General features: G+C 45.0%; 1 protein-coding gene across 3 annotated transcripts in view; it reads right to left on the reverse strand.

Moving 5' to 3' along the window:
• Nucleotides 1–1,049: 1,049 nt before the first annotated feature.
• The window catches only part of CCNH (cyclin H), a 37,285-nt gene continuing 19,696 nt past the window's right edge, over nt 1,050–18,638 (reverse strand). For all 3 annotated transcript variants that reach the window (XM_077288734.1, XM_077288749.1, XM_077288741.1), the window contains exons 6-9: nt 18,391–18,461; nt 14,115–14,226; nt 2,831–2,891; nt 1,050–1,193 (exon numbers count right to left, since the gene is read on the reverse strand). In XM_077288734.1, the coding sequence (XP_077144849.1) occupies nt 1,155–1,193; nt 2,831–2,891; nt 14,115–14,226; nt 18,391–18,461 (283 nt within the window). In that variant the 3' untranslated portion in view covers nt 1,050–1,154. The remainder of the gene's footprint in view (nt 1,194–2,830; nt 2,892–14,114; nt 14,227–18,390; nt 18,462–18,638) is intronic.

An 18,638-nucleotide genomic window follows, 5' to 3' on the forward strand; every position in this document is an offset into this window, starting at 1 on the left:
CCGGCTGTGGGGCCGGCCGCTGTGCTTTTGCACCCTGCTCCCTCTTTTGCTGTAGAGATGAGGCAGCATGACTACCTCCTCTTCTTCTAAACTTCACATGTGACTTGGATGGCCTTCATTTCATGTGGGGTCTAGGACCTCATCATTCCCTGTATTGTCTTCAGGAATGTAAAATTGTGGTTGACATCCTAACATTGCATATTGGAAGTATCATATGGTGGATATTACAGAAGACTTTGGTTCAAAGGGGAGAAATTAACAATGTCATTAGTCCTTACATGAATCCATTTCTAATGAAAACCATCTCAATTTACATAATAAGAGACTGGAGACCTTTCAGACTAGAAGATTATTTACCCAAATTCATATCTAAGACTACATTTGTGGCCAGTGCCAGGTGCACACACAAGAGAAAAATGTCCCACGTGGCCACTGTTAGGCTATGTGCACATGTTCAGGATTTCTTGCAGAAATTTCCTGAGCAAAAACAGGACATTTTCTGCAAGAAATCCACATGCGTTTTTCTCACGTTTTTTGGTGCGTTTTTTTGCGGATTTTTCCGGAGGTTCCCAATGCAATAATATAGTGGGAAATCCGCAAAATTAATGAACATGCTGCGTTTTTTTACCGCGATGCGTTTTTTTTTCCGCAAAAATAACGCATCATGTGCACAAAAATTGCGCAATGCATTCTAAATGATGGGATGCATAATGTATGCATATTTTTTGCGTTTTTATAGCAAAAAAAACGTGAAAAATCTGCAACGTGTGCACAAAGCCTTATGATGAATGCCAAGGCACTATATGGACATACCTCATGGTATTCTTTGCATTGACCCGCTATGGGAACGTACAGTCTGTTGAGCTTTCCTGTACAGTTATACAATACACCAGCGAAACTGAGGCCAGAACCACACATTTTTGGCCTCTGTCTTGTGAACATGGCTAGGTGCAAACTAATTACTCCTTTCCCCCTGATTTATTCATATAGCAGTTTAAAAAAAAAAAGACAACAAAGGACAAAATAAAGAGGCAATCCGATACGCTACAATGAATGTGTGCAACTTTAATTTTAGTGCATTACAAAATATGAAAAAATACTTGTCAGAAAGAAAATATACAATTATGTACAGAGTAAATAGATTGTGAGAGCAACTAGAGAGAGTCCACGAGATCGTCATCACTCCAGTCCTCCTAGAAGAGGAATCAAAAATGGTCAGATGCAGCTTTGTGTTTGATCTGCAGTATGAACATCGGCCCGCCTTACTCAAATTAGCCAAAGAAAAAAGGGCTACTGCTAACCATGTGCATGACTGCAGCTGGAGAGCCTTTACAACTCCTTGTTTCTGAGCCAAAAAAGGAGATTCACAGAATATTAAAGTGAATGTTACTATGATGTTTCTACCGCATCAGAGTACAGCATGCTTAAAGGGCAGAGACCCTGACTCCAGCAATGTATCACTTACTGGGTGCTGAGGTTTGGTCAAAAATGGTTTTATCTGTTGCAGATCTAGCAGTCCTCTGAATACTGAGCCCTGTAGAACCCCACCCTCACCACTGATTATGCAGTGTACAAACGAAAGCTGCCAAACATACATAAAAATCAGTGATGGGGGTCACTGCGATAGCAGGCCAAGTAGTCCTTTAGTGATAATCTGGGCAAGCAGCCCAGTAAATGACATACAGCTGAAATCAGGGTTGCTGTCTTTATTACATTAGGCCGCTACCAGATTACCGTATATACTCGAGTATAAGCCGAGATTTTCAGCCAATTTGTTTTAGGCTGAAAGTGCCCCTCTCGGCTTATACTCGAGTCATTGTCCCAGGGGGGTCGGCGGGGGAGGGCTGTGACATACTCACCTGCTCCTGGCGTGGTCCCTGCATCTCTGATGGTCTCCAGGCGCTGACAGCTTCTTCCAGCATTGAGTGGTCACATGGTACCGCTCATTACAGTAATGAATATGTACGTGACTCTACTCCCATAGGGGTGGAGCAGCATATTCATTACTGTAATGAGCGGTACCATGTGACCGCTCAACACTGGAAGAAGCTGTCAGCGCCCGGAGAACCAGGGACGTGCAGGGACTGCGCCGGGAGAGGGGGGTATAATGGGGAGCACTGCACAATATTCACTTGTCCTCGTTCCGGCGCCGCTCCATCTTCTGCGTCCTCTGCAGGGACGCCCAGGTCATAGGGCGCGATGACGTGGTAAGTCCGCGCCCTCTGCCTGAACATTAGTGCAGAGGATGCGAAAGACACAGCAGCGCCGGAACAAGGACAGGTGAATATTGCAAGTGCCGGGGGCCTGAGCGACGAGAGGGGAGTATGCCATTTTTATTTTTTTTTATTTTTTTTTTTAATCGCAGCAACAGCATATAGGGCAAATGTCTCTATGGAGCATCTCATGGGGCCATAATCAACGTTTGTGCAGCATTATATGGGGCAAATGTCTCTATGGAGCATCTTATGGGGCCATTATTAACCTTTGTGCAGCATTATATGGGGCATATTTTAATATGGAGCATCTTATGGGGCCCATCATGAACTGTATGGAGCATTATATGGGGCTCCTGCTTCAATATGGATATTCAAAAACACTTAACCTACTGATGTCTCAATTAATTTTACTTTTATTGGTATCTATTTTTACTTTTGAAATTTACCGGTAGCTGCTGCATTTTCCACCCTAGGCTTATACTCGAGTTATTAAGTTTTTACAGTTTTTTGGCAAAATTAGGGGGGTCGGCTTATACTTGAGTATATACGGTAGGTGGCAAAAACCTGGTGACTGATTCGTTTCCATCCCAATCTTGAAAATGTAAAGTACAAACCTCTTCTGTTTTGGGCTTTTTCGATATATATCCATCATCCTCGTAACCTTTTCTTTTTCTCCTAGAATAAAGCACATTTGTTTTACAAGGTGCAGTTTTAAGCACAGATGAATTTTAATTGTTGCAAATGTTATTTTCATTAAGTTTGGATTCTATCTGTCCATGCTGTCAATAAAATGTAGGACTTGGAAGTTAACAGGAGCAAAGATAATAATGATCATAGCTGCTACACAACCCGGTAGCTATGTTTTTTTTTTTGTTTTTTTTTACACAGTACAGCCGTTTATCCACTCCCTCCTCCTCAAGAAAAAAAAAAAAAGGTGTACAAAACATCCAAAAAGAAAAACTACACAAATACAAAGCAATTAAAAAAAAATTCTTACAAGCCAAAAGGAAAAAGTGGCCTGAAAAACGAGCATGCGGCTTTTAACAGCTTCATGATTTCCAAATGCTGAATTGGTTAAAGGAACTGTCAGCACAGAATTACTGTCCTGCTGCTCAGAGCTCCATCGCAGGGCCAATCATTTACATACACCTTTCCACCCTCTTGTTTTCCATCAATCTTCACCCCGTCTTCGATTGACAGCTCTGACTTCAAAGAGCCAAAGAGCAGAGATAGATGGAAACCAAGCAAGTGAGATGGTGTATATAAATAATTAGCCCCACCATGAAGCACCGAGCACCTGTACTTTGAACGGTCAGTCTGTGCCGACAGATCCCTGTAAAAGAAGTGACATAAGGTGGAGCATGTGCACAGCAATGTCGGTTTTACATTGCTGTGCACTATTGATTTTTTGTGTCAGTTTTTCAGGTGGAATCTGTCTGAAAATAGGTGTCTGTGGTGAAGAAGCTGCAAATACAATGTCAGTATCGCCAGCGAAGCCCCTTCAGGAAGAAGGCAGGGGTCCATTTCCTGAGAACGCTTTACCTAGGAAAATCACAGCAGATCCGCTGATGTCTTAAAGACGTGTGTACAGTACATACCCCAAGACTGGGTTTACAAAGTATTGGTTACTGAATCTGAACCAATATTCCACAGCCATACACTGTGCAGTGGAAGTGAATGGGCTTCATTACAACCACATTGACAACGGGCATCAGATTTTTAAACTCACTTAAATGCAGATTTTACTGTAGGTCTCATTGTTTTACAGTGGGTATGGAAAGTACTCAGACCCCTTTAAATTTTTCACTCTGTTTCATCGCAGCTATTTGGTAAATTCAAAAAAGTTCATTTCTTTCTCATTAATGTACTCTGCACCCCATATTGACTGAAAAAAAAAAATAAAATAAAATTTTTGCAAATTTATTAAAAAAAAGAAAAACTGAAATATCATATGGTCATAAATATTGAGACCATTTGCTCAGTATTGAGTAGAAGCACCTTTTGAGCTAGTACAGCCATGAGTATGCTTGGAAATGATGGAACAAGTTTTTCACACCGGGATTTGGGGATCCTCTGCCATTCTTCCTTGCAGATCCCCACCAGTTCCGTCAGGTTGGATGGTGAACGTTGGTGGACAGCCATCTTCAGGTCTCTCCAGAGATGCTCAATTGGGTTTAGGTCAGGTCTCTGGCTGGGCCAGTCAAGAATGGTCACAGAGTTATTCTGAAGTCACTCCTTTGCTATTTTAGCTTGTGCTTAGGGTCATTGTCTTGTTGGAAGGTGAACATTCAGCCAATCTGAGGTCCAGAGTCCTCTGGAAGAGGTTTTCATCCAGGATATCTCTGTACTTGGCTGAATTCATGTTTCCTGCAATGGCAACCAGTCGTCCTGTCCCTGCAGCTGAAAAACACCCCTATAGCATGACGCTGCCACCACCATGTTTCACTGTTGGGATTGTATTGGGCAGGTAATGAGCAGTGCCTGGTTTTCGCCACAAATGCCACTTAGAAATATCACCAAAAAGGTCTATATCCGTCTCATCAGACCAGAGAATCTTATTTCTCATAGTCTGGGAGTCCTTCTTGTGTTTTTTAGCAAACTCTATGCGGGCTTTCATATGTCTTGCACTGAGGAGAGGCTTCCGTCAGGCCACTCTGCCATAAAGGCCATACTGGTGGAAGGCTGCAGTGATAGTTGACTTTGTGGAGCTTTCTCCCATCTCCCTACTGCATCGCTGGAGCTCAGCCACAGTGATCTTGGAGTTCTTTACCTCTCACACCAAGGCTCTTCTCCCACGATTGCGCAGTTTGGCTGGACGGCTATGTCTTATGGAGACCACTGTGCTCTTAGGAACCTTGAGTACTGCAGCAATTCTTTTGTAACCTTGGCCAGATCTGTGCCTTACCACAATTCTGTCTCTGAGCTCCTTGGCCAGTTCCTTTGACCTCATGATTCTCATTTGGTCTGACATTCACTGTGAGGTCTTATATAGACATGTGTATGCTTTTCCAAATCAAGTCCTATCAGTTTAAAGGGAAGGTACTGCATTTGTAGATCATTAATAAATCAATGTAATGTAGCATAACATACTGTTATAACTAAGTTTTGAATGCATTTGAAACATTTTGTGTGTTATAGAAGTTTAAAGAAGGCACTGGGGGGCTGACATCTTGCACAGTAGCAGCACGACACTATCAGTGTCATAATATGGCACCCCATGGTCATAAGAGATAACAGACAGACGCCGACCCTTTCTATTGTAATGGAACTGTCACTGCTGTGAACTGGGCACGCCTCTGTGTGCTGCATAATTCACCGTAGTGGGAGTGTTCTGCCATATTCATGGAGCCCTCAGATCTGCTAACATAAGCAGTACTGCTTTCAGCAGAACAGATCCTAGATTGATGGCTGAGAGGGGAGTAAAACGCAGGAAAAAAGCACGGGCAGAATAGCAGGGACATCAAGGAGGAACAGTGTACCATTAGCATTATCGGAACAGGCGCGGTGATTAATCCCTTCATAAGATAAGGAGCTGCGGGTCTGCAGTGAATGGCCAGACATTGTGGAAGGGGGTGAGAGACTGATGGGAGAGAGACAGTAACTGCTGGTGATAGCAGATCACAGGGCAGTCACCCACAAAATGGCGCTGCCCTGTGATGCTATTCTTCATTCTGCCCCAGGGATACTAGACCACTCAAAGGGGGAGGGAAATGGTAATGTCAGCAGTTACCAACTTTGCTGCTAAGAGTAAAGCTGGTAAGTCTTACTATAGCTGCTTGAGGTCTAAAACGGAAAATGCTCCCCCTAGTGGTAAATATATATTTGTAAGACAATATATAATATTTTTCATACAGAAATGTTTGCAAACATTGCATTAATACATTTTAATTACTATTTTAAGCTTAATTTCATTAAAAAAAAAAACCTATAAAGAAAACTAGTGGCACCTTCCCTTTAATTAAACACAGCTGGACTCCAAGCTCCAAGGAGTAGAACTATCTCAAGGAGGATCACAAGGAAATGGACAGCATGTGACTTAAATATGAGTGTCTGAGCAAAGGGTCTGAATACTTATGACCATGTGATATTTCAGTTTTTCTTTTTTATTAACCCCTTAATCCCATATGACGTACTATCCCGTCAAGGTGACCTGGGACTTAATTCCCAGTGACGGGATAGTACGTCATATGAGATCGGCTGACTATCGCAGCTGACATCCGGCACTATGTGCCAGAAGCGGTCATGGACCGCCCCTGGCACATTAACCCCCGGAACACTGCGATCAAACATGATTGCAGCGTTCTGGCGGTACAGGGAAGCATCGCGCAGGGAGGGGGGCTCCCTGCGTGCTTCCCTGAGACACTCGGTACAAGGCGATGTGTTCACCTTGTACCGAGCGTCTCCTCCCTGCAGGCCCCGGATCCAAAATGGACGCGGGGCTACATCCAGGTCCTGCAGGGAGGTGGCTTACCAGCGCCTGCTCAGAGTAAGCGCTGGTAAGCCTGCAGCCCTGCACGTCAGATCGCTGATCTGACACAGTGCTGTGCAAAATGTCAGATCAGCGATCTGACCCTATAGTGCACTGTTCCCCAAGTCCGGTCCTCAAGAGCCACCAACAGGTCATGTTTTGAGGATTTCCTTAGTATTGCACAGGTCATTGAATGCTTGCCTGTCCAGGTGATGCAATTATCACCTGTGCAATACTAAGGAAATCCTGAAAACATGACCTGTTGGTGGCTCTTGAGGACCGGACTTGGGGAACACTGCTATAGTGTGATGTTTACATTAAAAAATGTATTTATTTCCATTTTCCCATTAGGGTTAGGGTTTCAGTTAGAATTGGGGGTTTCCACTGCTTAGGCACATCAGGGGCTCTCCAAACTCGACATGGCGTCCGATCTCAATTCCAGCCAATTCTGCGTTGAAAAAGTAGACAGTGCTCCTTCCCTTCCGAGCTCTCCCGTGCACCCAAACAGGGGTTTAGCCCAAAATATGGGGTATCAGCGTACTCAGGACAAATTGGACAACAGCTTTTGGGGTCCAATTTCTCCTGTTACCCTTGGGAAAATACAAAACATAGGGCTAAAAAATAATTTTTGTGGAAAAAAAATATGATTTTTTATTTTCACGGCTCTGCGTTATAAACTATAGTGAAACACTTGGGGGTTCAAAGCTCTCACAACACATCTAGATAAGTTCCTTAGGGGGTCTACTTTCCAAAAGGGTGTCACTTTTGGGGGGTTTCAATGTTTAGGCACATCAGTGGCTCTCCAAACGCAACATGGCGTCCCATCTCAATTCCAGTCAATTTTGCATTGAAAAGTCAAACGGTGCTCCTTCCCTTCTGAGCTCTCCCATGCGCCCAAACAGTGGTTTACCTCCACATATGGGGTATCAGCGTACTCAGGACAAATTGCACAACAACTTTTGGGGTCCAATTTTTTCTCTTACCCTTGGGGAAAAAAAATTGGGCGAAAAGTTAATTTTTGTGAAAAAATATGATTTTTTATTTTTACGGCTCTGCATTATAAACTTCTGTGAAGCACTAGGTGGGTCAAAGTGCTCACCACACATCTAGATACGTTCCTTAGGGGGTCTACTTATCAAAATGGTGTCACTTGTGGGGGGTTTCAATGTTTAGGCACATCAGGGGCTCTCCAAACGCAACATGGCGTCCCATCTCAATTCCAGTCAATTTTGCATTGAAAAGTCAAACGGTGCTCCTTCCCTTCTGAGCTCTCCCATGCGCCCAAACAGTGGTTTACCTCCACATATGGGGTATCAGCGTACTCAGGACAAATTGCACAACAACTTTTGGGGTCCAATTTTTTCTCTTACCCTTGGGGAAAAAAAATTGGGCGAAAAGTTAATTTTTGTGAAAAAATATGATTTTTTATTTTTACGGCTCTGCATTATAAACTTCTGTGAAGCACTAGGTGGGTCAAAGTGCTCACCACACATCTAGATACGTTCCTTAGGGGGTCTACTTTCCAAAATGGTGTCACTTGTGGGGGGTTTCAATGTTTAGGCACATCAGGGGCTCTCCAAACGCAACATGGCGTCCCATCTCAATTCCAGTCAATTTTGCATTGAAAAGTCAAATAGCGCTCCTTCCCTCAAACTTAATCCCAACCCAAATCCCAATACACCCCTAACCCTAATCCCAATACACCCCTAACCCTAATCCCAAATGTAACCCTAATGCCAACCCTAATCATAACTTTAGCCCCAACCGGAAAATGGAAATACATAAATTTTTTTATTTAGTTTTTTCCTAACTAAGGGGGGGTTATTTATTATTTTTTCTATTTTGATCACTGTGATAGGATCTCACAGTGACCAAAATAAAGAGCAAGAATTTTTCTCTGCCGGCTGGTAGATCACGGCGGGCACACTGCGCATGCGCCCGCCATTTTCTTCCCGGAGGAAGAAGCCAGCAGCCAGTAGGGGACGCAGGAGGACCCAGGTACACCGGTGTAAGTATAACAGGGCCCCGATCCCCCTATTTCTCTGTCCTCTGATGTGCGATCACATCAGAGGACAGAGAATAACACCTTTTTTTTGTGGTCTCCGGTAAACTGTTAATTTTTGATCGCAAAACAGGGGTCGGTAAAAACCGACCCTGATCATGTTCTTTGGGGTCTCGGCTACCCCCGGCAGCCGAGACCCCACAGATCTGCCAGGTGCCGGCAATGCGCCCGCCATTTTTTCCCCAGAAAAAGATGGCTGCGCCCATCGGGAGGTGATCGGGGACCCCATTTCTCTGTTCTCTGATGTGAGATCACATCGGAGGACAGAGAAATTACCGTATATACTCGAGTATAAGCCGAGATTTTCAGCCCAAATTTTTGGGCTGAAAGTGCCCCTCTCGGCTTATACTCGAGTCACGGTCGGCGGCAGGGTCAGCGGGTGAGGGGGAGAGAGGACTGTCGCATACTCGCCTAGTCCCGGCGCTCCTGGCGCTGTCCCTGCAGTCCCACGGTCTTCGGGTGCCGCAGCTCGTCCCCTGTTCAGCGGTCACGTGGGACCGCTCATTAAAGTTATGAATATGGACTCCACTCCCATAGGGATGGAGCCGCATATTCATTCCTCTAATCAGCGGTGCCAGTGACCGCTGACAGAGGAAGAGGCTGCGGCACCCGAAGACAGTGTGACAGGCAGGGACAGCGTCAGGAGCGCCGGGACTAGGTGAGTATTTTATATTCACCTGTCCACGTTCCACCCGCCGGGCGCAGCTCCGTCTTCCCGTCCTCTTGCTCTGACTGTTCAGGTCAGAGGGCGCGATGACGTACTAGTGTGCGCGCCGCCCTCTGCCTGAACAGTCAGTGCGGAGAGACGCCGAGACGGGACACTGAGGAGCTGCGGGCAGCAAGAGTGGTGAGTATGTGTTTCTTTTCTTTTATTGCAGCAGCGTTATAAGGAGCATCTATGGGGCAATAATGAACGGTGCAGAGCATTCTATATGGCACAGCTTTATGTGGAGCATCTATGGGGCCATAATGAACGGTGCAGAGCATTGTATATGGGGCATCTATGGGGCCATAATGAACGGTGCAGAGCATTCTAAATGGCACAGCTTTATATGGAGCATCTATGGGGCCATAATGAATGGTGCAGAGCATTATATATGGCACAGCTTTATATGGAGCATCTATGGGGCCATAATGAATGGTGCAGAGCATTCCATATGGCACAGCTTTATAAGGAGCATCTATAGGGCCATAAGGAACGGTGCAGAGCATTCTATATTGCACAGCTTTATAAGGAGCATCTATGGGGCCATAATGAACGGTGCAGAGCATTCTATATGGCACAGCTTTATAAGGAGCATCTATGGGGCCATAACGAACGGTGCAGAGCATTCTATATGGCACAGCTTTATAAGGAGCATCTATGGGGCCATAATGAACGGTGCAGAGCATTGTATATGGGGCATCTATGGGGCCATAATGAACGGTGCAGAGCATTCTATATGGCACAGCTTTATAAGGAGCATCTATGGGGCCATAACGAACGGTGCAGAGCATTCTATATTGCACAGCTTTATAAGGAGCATCTATGGGGCCATAATGAACGGTGCAGAGCATTGTATATGGGGCATCTATGGGGGCCATAATGAACGGTGCAGAGCATTGTATATGGAGCATCTATGGGGCCATAATGAACGGTGCAGAGCATTCTATATGGCACAGCTATATATGGATCATCTATGGGGCAATAATCAACGGTATGGAGCATTATATGGAACCTCCTTTGGGGCAATAATGAACGGTATAGAGCATCTATTTTTACTTTTGAAATTCACCAGTAGCTGTTGTATTTTCCACCCTAGGCTTATACTCGAGTCAATAAGTTTTCCCAGTTTTTAGTGGCAAAATTAGGGGGGTCGGCTTATACCTGGGTCGGCTTATACTCGAGTATATACGGTAAATGAGAAATCGCCTTTTTTTTGCGGCCGCCGGTAAACGGTTAATTATTGGCGATCGCAACCCGGGGGTCGTTAAAAACCGACCCGAATCATGTTCTCTAGGGTCTCGGCTACCCCCGGCAACCGAGACCCCAGAGAAAATCTGACTCTGGGGGGGCGCTATACACTTCTTCCACAGCGCCGTTAATTAACGGCACTGTGGTTTCCTTAACTGCCGCCGTTAAAAGGCGTATCGGCGGTCGTTAAGGGGTTAACAAATTGAAAGGGGTCTGAATACTTTCCGTACCCACTGTACATTTCTTGAGGGGTCTAGTTTCCAAAGTAGGATCACTTGTGGGGGGTTTACACTGTTTTGGCACATGACAACTGCTAATGATTCCAGGAAATTTTACATTCAAAAAGTCAAAAGATGCTCCTTCCCCTTCCAAGCCCTGCCGTGTGCTCAAACAGTAGTTTTCTCCCTCATATTGGGTATCGGTGTACTCAGGAGAAATTGCACAACAAATTGTATAGTGCAATTTCTCCTGTTGCCATTATAAAAATGCAATATTTTGGCCTAAAAACATTTGTGGGGAAAATTAGATTTTTTTTATATTTACGGCTCAACATTATAAACTTTTGTGAAGCACCTGGGGGTTCATTGTGCTCACCACACATCTTGATCAGTTCCCCGAGGGGTCTAGTTTCCAAAATGGTCACTTGTGAGAGATATTCACTGTTTAGACACATCAGAGGCTCTCCAAACATGACATGGTGTACGCCAATTGTTCCACAAAATTTTGCAGTTAAATGGTGCTCCTTCCCTTCCGAGCTCTGCCATGCACCCACAGAGTGGTTTTCTCCCACATATGGGGCATCGGCATACTCAGGAGAAATTACACAAGTTTTGGGTTCCATTTTTTCTGTTACCCTTGTCAAAATAAATTTAGATCTGAAGTAAATTTTTTGTGAAAAAAAAAGTTCATTTTTTTTCCCTTTGAAGTATTTTACATAGGATAATTAAAAAAATATTTATATATCCATCTATCTGGTCTCAGAGGAACATCACCACATGACAAATTACACCAAGTCATTACTTAATATAAAAAAAATTAGACCAAAATACTGAAGCAGTGTGTGAAAAATTAAGTGCACCCCATGAATCAATAAGCTTGTAGAAACATCTGTAGTAAGAACTTGGAAGTAATTGTTTTTATATGACTATCAGTCTCTCAAATTGCAGCTTTAAAAGGAGTTTTGTCACCATAGAATGACTGTTCAAACCAAGAGCAGGCGCTTGGTGCATGACGGCGGGGTCAACCAGTTGAGAGCACCTTCCCACCATCTCCACCCTTCTCCAGTTCTAGGAAGCCACACCTGTCAACCAAAGAGGGGTGAATAGAGGGAAAATAAGTAGGTGGGAAGGTGCACATACATATTTGTCAACGCCATGATGCTCCGAGCGCCTGTACTTGGTTTGAACATTCTGCACTGATCGTCTCCCTTAGCCGCTTACTGGCATCAGCCGCACATGTACGGTGCAAATTGTTAGTGGGTGTATGGAGCAGGCTTATGGGGCAGATAATGGCTGTGAGGCACAACCAGAATCTGTCTCCGAGTCACAGGTGGAGCGGATCCTGTGACTGTTAACCTGTTAAATACTGCTGTTAAAAACTCTAGCAGTAGTATTTGTGCCAGCATAGGGACGTGTCATTTTATGCGTGCGTCGGCGGGGCACCAATGAGCTTCTAGGACAGTCAGGGATCTGTTGAAAACCTCCATACCCGTCAACACAGAGCTTATTTGAAACCAAACTTGTGGCGTAAAGGTATATGGCTGGGGTCACACTTGGCGTAAGACAATACGCCACGTATTATACGTCCGTACTACGGCCGTAATACGGAGAAATGTTCCCAAAATATTGTTCCGTAGTCAGGGTGTGTCAGCGTATTTTGCGCATGGCATCCTCTGTATGTAATCCGTATGGCATCCGTACTGCGAGATTTTCGCGCAGGCTTGCAAAACCGACATCTAATGGATTTATGTGCTCAAATGTTCGGGAAAACATATATACAGTATATATATATATATATATATATATATATATGTCATTGAGACACATATATATATTCTGTATTTAGATTTCATTCAGCGCGATATCTGTGAACAGCCGGTAATTCAATTGCCGGCTTCTCATTTCTCCTGCACAAACCCGACAGGATATGAGACATGGTTTACATACAGTAAACCATCTCATATCCCCATTTTTTTTGCATATTCCACACTACTAATGTTAGTAGTGTGTATGTGCAAAATTTCAGCGCTGTAGCTGCTAAAATAAAGGGTTAAATGGCGGAAAAAATTGGCGTGGGCTCCCGCGCAATTTTCTCTGCCAGAATGGTAAAGCCAGTGACTGAGGGCAGATATTAATAGCCAGGAGAGGGTCCATGGTTATTGGCCCCCCCGTGGCTAAAAACATCTGCCCCCAGCCACCCCAGAAAAGGCACATCTGGAAGATGCACCTATTCTGGCACTTGGCCACTCTCTTCCCACTCCCTGTAGCGGTGGGATATGGGGTAATGAAGGGTTAATGCCACCTTGCTATTGTAAGGTGACATTAAGCCAGATTAATAATGGAGAGGCGTCAATTATGACACCTATCCATTATTAATCCAATTGTTTGAAAGGGTTAAATATCTGCCCTCAGTCACTGGCTTTACCATTCTGGCGGAGAAAATTGCTCGGGAGCCCACGCCAATTTTTTCCGCCATTTAACCCTTTATTTAGCAGCTACAGCGCTGAAATTTTGCACATACACACTACTAACATTAGTAGTGTGGAATATGCAAAAAAAATGGGGATATGAGATGGTTTACTATATGTAAACCATGTCTCATATCCTGTCGGGTTTGTGCAGGAGAAATGAAAAGCCGGCAATTGAATTACCGACTTTTCACTAACACCGCTGCGTATTTCTCGCAAGTCACACTGCTGGTCCGTGTGGAATCCGTATTTTTCTCGCCCCCATAGACTTTCATTGGCGATTTTTTTGCGCAATACGCTGACAAACGCAGCATGCTGCGATTTTGTACGGCCGTACAACGCCGTATATTACGCATCCGTAATATACGCCTGATAGGACTAGACCCATTGAGAATCATTGTGCCGTATGTAATGCGAGTTTTACGGACGTAGTTTCTGCGCTCTTACGTCCGTAAAACACGTAAAAACATGTGTGACCCCGGCCTATATGTGTATAATACACATGCTGCAAACGGGTTTGTCGGAAGTTGTTTTTACGTCATTTTAAAAGCCTAAATGAGCAGATGTTTTATTTATGTCCCGATACGTAAATTCACAGCATACAAGGAGCTGTAATTCGTATTTCTCTTGTATGTCGAGGGCTTGTTTTTACTCGCTGTACACAAATATACAATGCATTACAATCAGTAGGACATTGGTAAAAATCGAAATATTCTTCTACTACTTACACATTGCCAGCAGAGGAAACGTCACAGCTGTGGCACTTTTCTAATTTCTTCTCAATCATAGCAACTTCTTCCGGTCGGGCAAACTCATATTTCGACACCAGTATCTTTAGCCCTACCACCAGTAGTAATGAAAAGGTTAGAAAACTAAGAAACACTAGCAGGCATCTTATGTAATAAGAGTTTCATGGAAAGTCAATGCTGTCTCGCTAGGGTACAGTAAGGGGTATAGTATTGGTGCCATATTAGGCATATGTACAACACAAATCTGCAATATGGTGCAGATGGACTCCCATGGAAGTTCAACATATACTTCTCATTTTATGCAGGGAAACACAAGTTGGTTTTTTTTTTACGAATTCATACAGAATCTGTGGGAGGAAAATGTATGAGCTGTATTACGGAACTATACTCCCCTAGAAACGTAGCATCACAAAGGCAGCATACGGTGGCACAATGACTGTTCATAATACAAAACCGTATATTGGAGTTCTGGACTTTAGGCCCAACATTCACTAAAACACAACTGCTTATACATAAAAATAGATACCGTATATACTTGAGTATAAGCCAAGATTTTCAGCCCATTTTTGGGGGCTGAAAGTCCCCCTCTCGGCTTATACTCGAGTCATACCCGGGGGTCGGCAGGGGAGGGGGGGGGGTGACTATCTAATTATACTCACCTACTGCTGGTCCGGTCCCTGCGCGTCCCTGCTTCTTCCAGCGCTACATATTCTTCCTGTACTGAGCGGTCACATGGTCCCGCTCATTACAGTAATGAATATGCAGCTCCACCTCCCATAGAGGTGGAGCTGCATATTCATTTCGGTAATGAGCGGTAACTGTGACCGCTCAATACAGGAAGAAGATGCAGCGCTGGAAGAAACAGGGACTGCACAGCGCCAGCAGTAGGTGAGTATACAGCTCTGCGCAGCGCTGCGCGATATTTACCGCTCCTCGTTCCGGTGCGGCTCCGTCATCAGCATCCTCTGGCTGTGACGCTCAGGTCAGAGGGCGCGGTGACGTAGTCAGTGCGTGCCCTCTGCTGAACGTCAGTGCTGAAGACGGAGCCGAACGAGGAGCAGGTAAATATTGAAAGTGCCGGGGGTCCTGAGCGAAGAGAGGAGAGTATGTGATTTTTTTTTTTTTATTGCAGCAAAAGCATATGGGGCAGTGACGATTGTGCAGCACTATAAGGGGCAGTGACTGTACGGAGCATCTTATGGGGCCATAATGCTTGTACAGCATTATAAGGGGTAGTGTCTGTACGGAGCATCTTATGGGGCCATAACGATTGTGCAGCACTATATGGGGCAAGTGACTGTACGGAGCATCTTATGGGGCCATAACGCTTGTGCAGCATTATAATGGAGCATCTTAGGGTATGTGTCCACATTCAGGATTGCATCAGGAATTGGTCAGGATTTTATGTCAGTATTTGTAAGCCAAAACCAGAAGTGGGTGATTAAATGCAGAAGTGGTGCATATGTTTCTATTATACTTTTCCTCTAATTGTTCCACTCCTGGTTTTGGCTTACAAATACTGATGGAAAATCCTGACCAAATCCTGATGCAATCCTGAACGTGGACACATACCCTTATGGGGTATGTGCAGCACTATATGGGGCAAGTGACTATATGGATGATCTTATGGGGCCATAACACTTGTGCAGCACTATAAGGGGCAGTGTCTGTACGGAGCATCTTATGGGGCCATAACGTTTGTGCAGCAAATATCTCTATGGAGCATCTTATGGGGCCCTTATTACCCTTTATGCAGGATTATATGGGGCATATTTTAATATGGAGCATCTAATGGGGCATTATATGGGGCTCCTGATTCAATATGGATATTCAAAAACACTTAACCTACTGATGTCTCAATTAATTTTACTCTTATTGGTATCTATTTTTACTTTTGAAATTTACCGGTAGCTGCTGCATTTTCCACCCTAGGCTTATACTCGAGTCATTAAGTTTTCACAGTTTTTTGTGGCAAAATTAGGGGGGGGGGGGGCGGCTTATACGCAGGTCGGCTTATACTCGAGTACATACGGTACATTGAAAAATATAAACTTTAAAGTAAAATAGGGATTTTTGTGTACTCACCGTAAAATCCTTTACTCCGAGCCAATCATTGGGGGACACAGACCGTGGGTGTATGCTGCTGCCACTAGGAGGCTGCCACTAAGTGATACAAAGAAAATTAGCTCCTCCCCTGCAGTATACACCCTCCTGCTGGCTCTCAGCTAACCAGTTCAGTGCAAAAGCAGTAGGAGATCAATAACAACATATGAGCATATGGCATGTCACATTATATATATGAGAGTATAGCATGTCAAATTATAAAACAAGCACAAGCTAATAATAGGGTGGGAGCTGTGTCCCCCAGTGATTGGCTCGGAGAAAAGAATTTTACGGTGAGTAGACAAAAATCCCTATTTCTCCTACACCTCATTGGGGGACACAGACCGTGTGACATCCCAAAGCAGTCCCTGAGTGCGGACATCAGATCAGGCCCTGTGTAACCGCTACTTACAAGTGCGCCACCGCGGTCTGCCGAGTCCGCCTGCCCAGACTCACATTTGTGGAAGTGTGGGAATTATAGTGCTTCCAGAATGCATGCGGAGTGGACGAATCAACAAGCCTGCAGGCGTGCTTTGCCGACGCCTGGTGCCTAGATCCCTCGATAGACAGGGAGATAGGCTGACATCTAACATGGAAGGACTCCTGGATGGTGAAACAAATCCACCAGGCTAACATGGCCGATGAAACGGCTAAATCCTTCCTGTAACAATCAGGAAACCTTCTTATCGTCAGGAAGCCCACAAAAAGTGTCCGACCTTCGGAAGAACGCAGTCCTTGATACGTACCTACTCAGAGCCCTCACTTCGCTGAGATTATGGGGAACCCATTCCGTTTTGTTGACTGGAGCCGAAAGAGATGAGGGAAGAACGATGCCCTCATAACTGTGGGAATACAATACCACCTTGGTAACAAGGGATGGGGATTGCCTGTAGACAACCTTGCCTTGATGGTAATAAGGGAAAAAGATGTGGGCGGAGCTTCAAGACTTCCATGAATAGGCCCAAGCCGGGGCCTAAATTTCTGCAGCCGGCGTGAGCAATACCACCGTTGCTGAGGGAAGCGATCGCTCCCGTGCCAGGGAAGACGCGCCAGAAAAGGTGGGTGGAGCCGCCTAGTGCGCCATAGTGCAGGCGAGGCTTCCAAAGCCAGGGGCAAAATTTTTGCAGCCGGCTGGAGCGTTACCTCAGGGAGGTGGGCTACAGGGAAGCTGAGGCTGCCTGTCAGCATGTTAATATCCCACTGCAGAGGCCCATCGCTGATCCACTCACCATCGGTGCGCGTCCCGGCATGGAGCCGCTGCGATGACTGGGTTTCAGCGCTGAAGAAAGCGCACGCACTCTATTGTTCTGCTGCAGGGATAGAGGGGTAAACCTCAATCCACTGTCCCTTTGTTAGGGAGGTGGAGAGGAACCGTCCACCTCCTTGTGCCTTTCGTGACAGTGGGGGCTGCTCGGACGCTATAGAGAGGGGCCTCTGTACATCCACGGAGTTCAGCCCCCGGGTGGACAGGGCCAGTTGTCCGGCATTAGGCCTGGCTCCAGGAGAGGATACATGGAGGCGACACTCCATGTGGTCGCCTGCTGCTGGTGTGGGGAGATCGGGACTCGAAGGAACTGTCGCCCCTGAAGTGAGCTCAGGCATGGCTTCCCACATCGCAGGAGAGGGTATGGGGAGGTATACTCCCTGTAGCCTCCCCGTATACTGTTGATGATTCAGGGAGATCGGAACCTTGAAAGGATCCGTCACCCCCTTCACTCCGTTAATTAAAAAATAAAAAATTTACAGAAAAGTAAAAAATAAAATAAAAATGTTGGGGTCTGAACCAGACCCAAGTGCCTCCTACAGACACTAAGCAAGAACTGGTTAGCTGAGAGCCAGCAGGAGGGGGTATACTGCAGCCTGGGAGGAGCTAACTGTCTTTGTATCACTTAGTGTCAGCCTCCTAGTGGCCGCAGCAGCATACACCCACGGTCTGTGTCCCCCAGTGAGGAGTAGGACAAAGCCATAAATTACACTCTTGTTGACAAGCTAGCTAGGTATAAAGGTTGTAGTTAATGATGGCTCCTAAAGACTAGACTACACTGCTTATAAAAGTGTGACTTATAAATGAACATGGAGGACTGTTATCCTATTTATTAAGCTAAATGCAGGAATAAAAAATAAAAAAAGAATTGAAAAATGGCCAACTTACGTCTCATTCCATCCAGTAAGTGGGTCATGGTTTCTCGATTATCCTTCAGTGACAAACACTCTAATAAATAACTGTAATAACAAAAATCATTACATTTCATTTTATTTTAAGTGACAGAGTAGAAAAAGGAAGACATCCATGTCTCCTGACATAGGAACACTCAGCCGATTGCTCCTATGTTCTCTAAAATGCAGTTTACCTCTCTGATTCTTGTCTCCCCAACATCATCTGTTGGAGGAAATCAGAAG

The sequence above is a fragment of the Ranitomeya variabilis genome, chromosome 1 (assembly GCF_051348905.1).
Source record: "Ranitomeya variabilis isolate aRanVar5 chromosome 1, aRanVar5.hap1, whole genome shotgun sequence".
NCBI classification, from domain to species: domain Eukaryota; kingdom Metazoa; phylum Chordata; class Amphibia; order Anura; family Dendrobatidae; genus Ranitomeya; species Ranitomeya variabilis.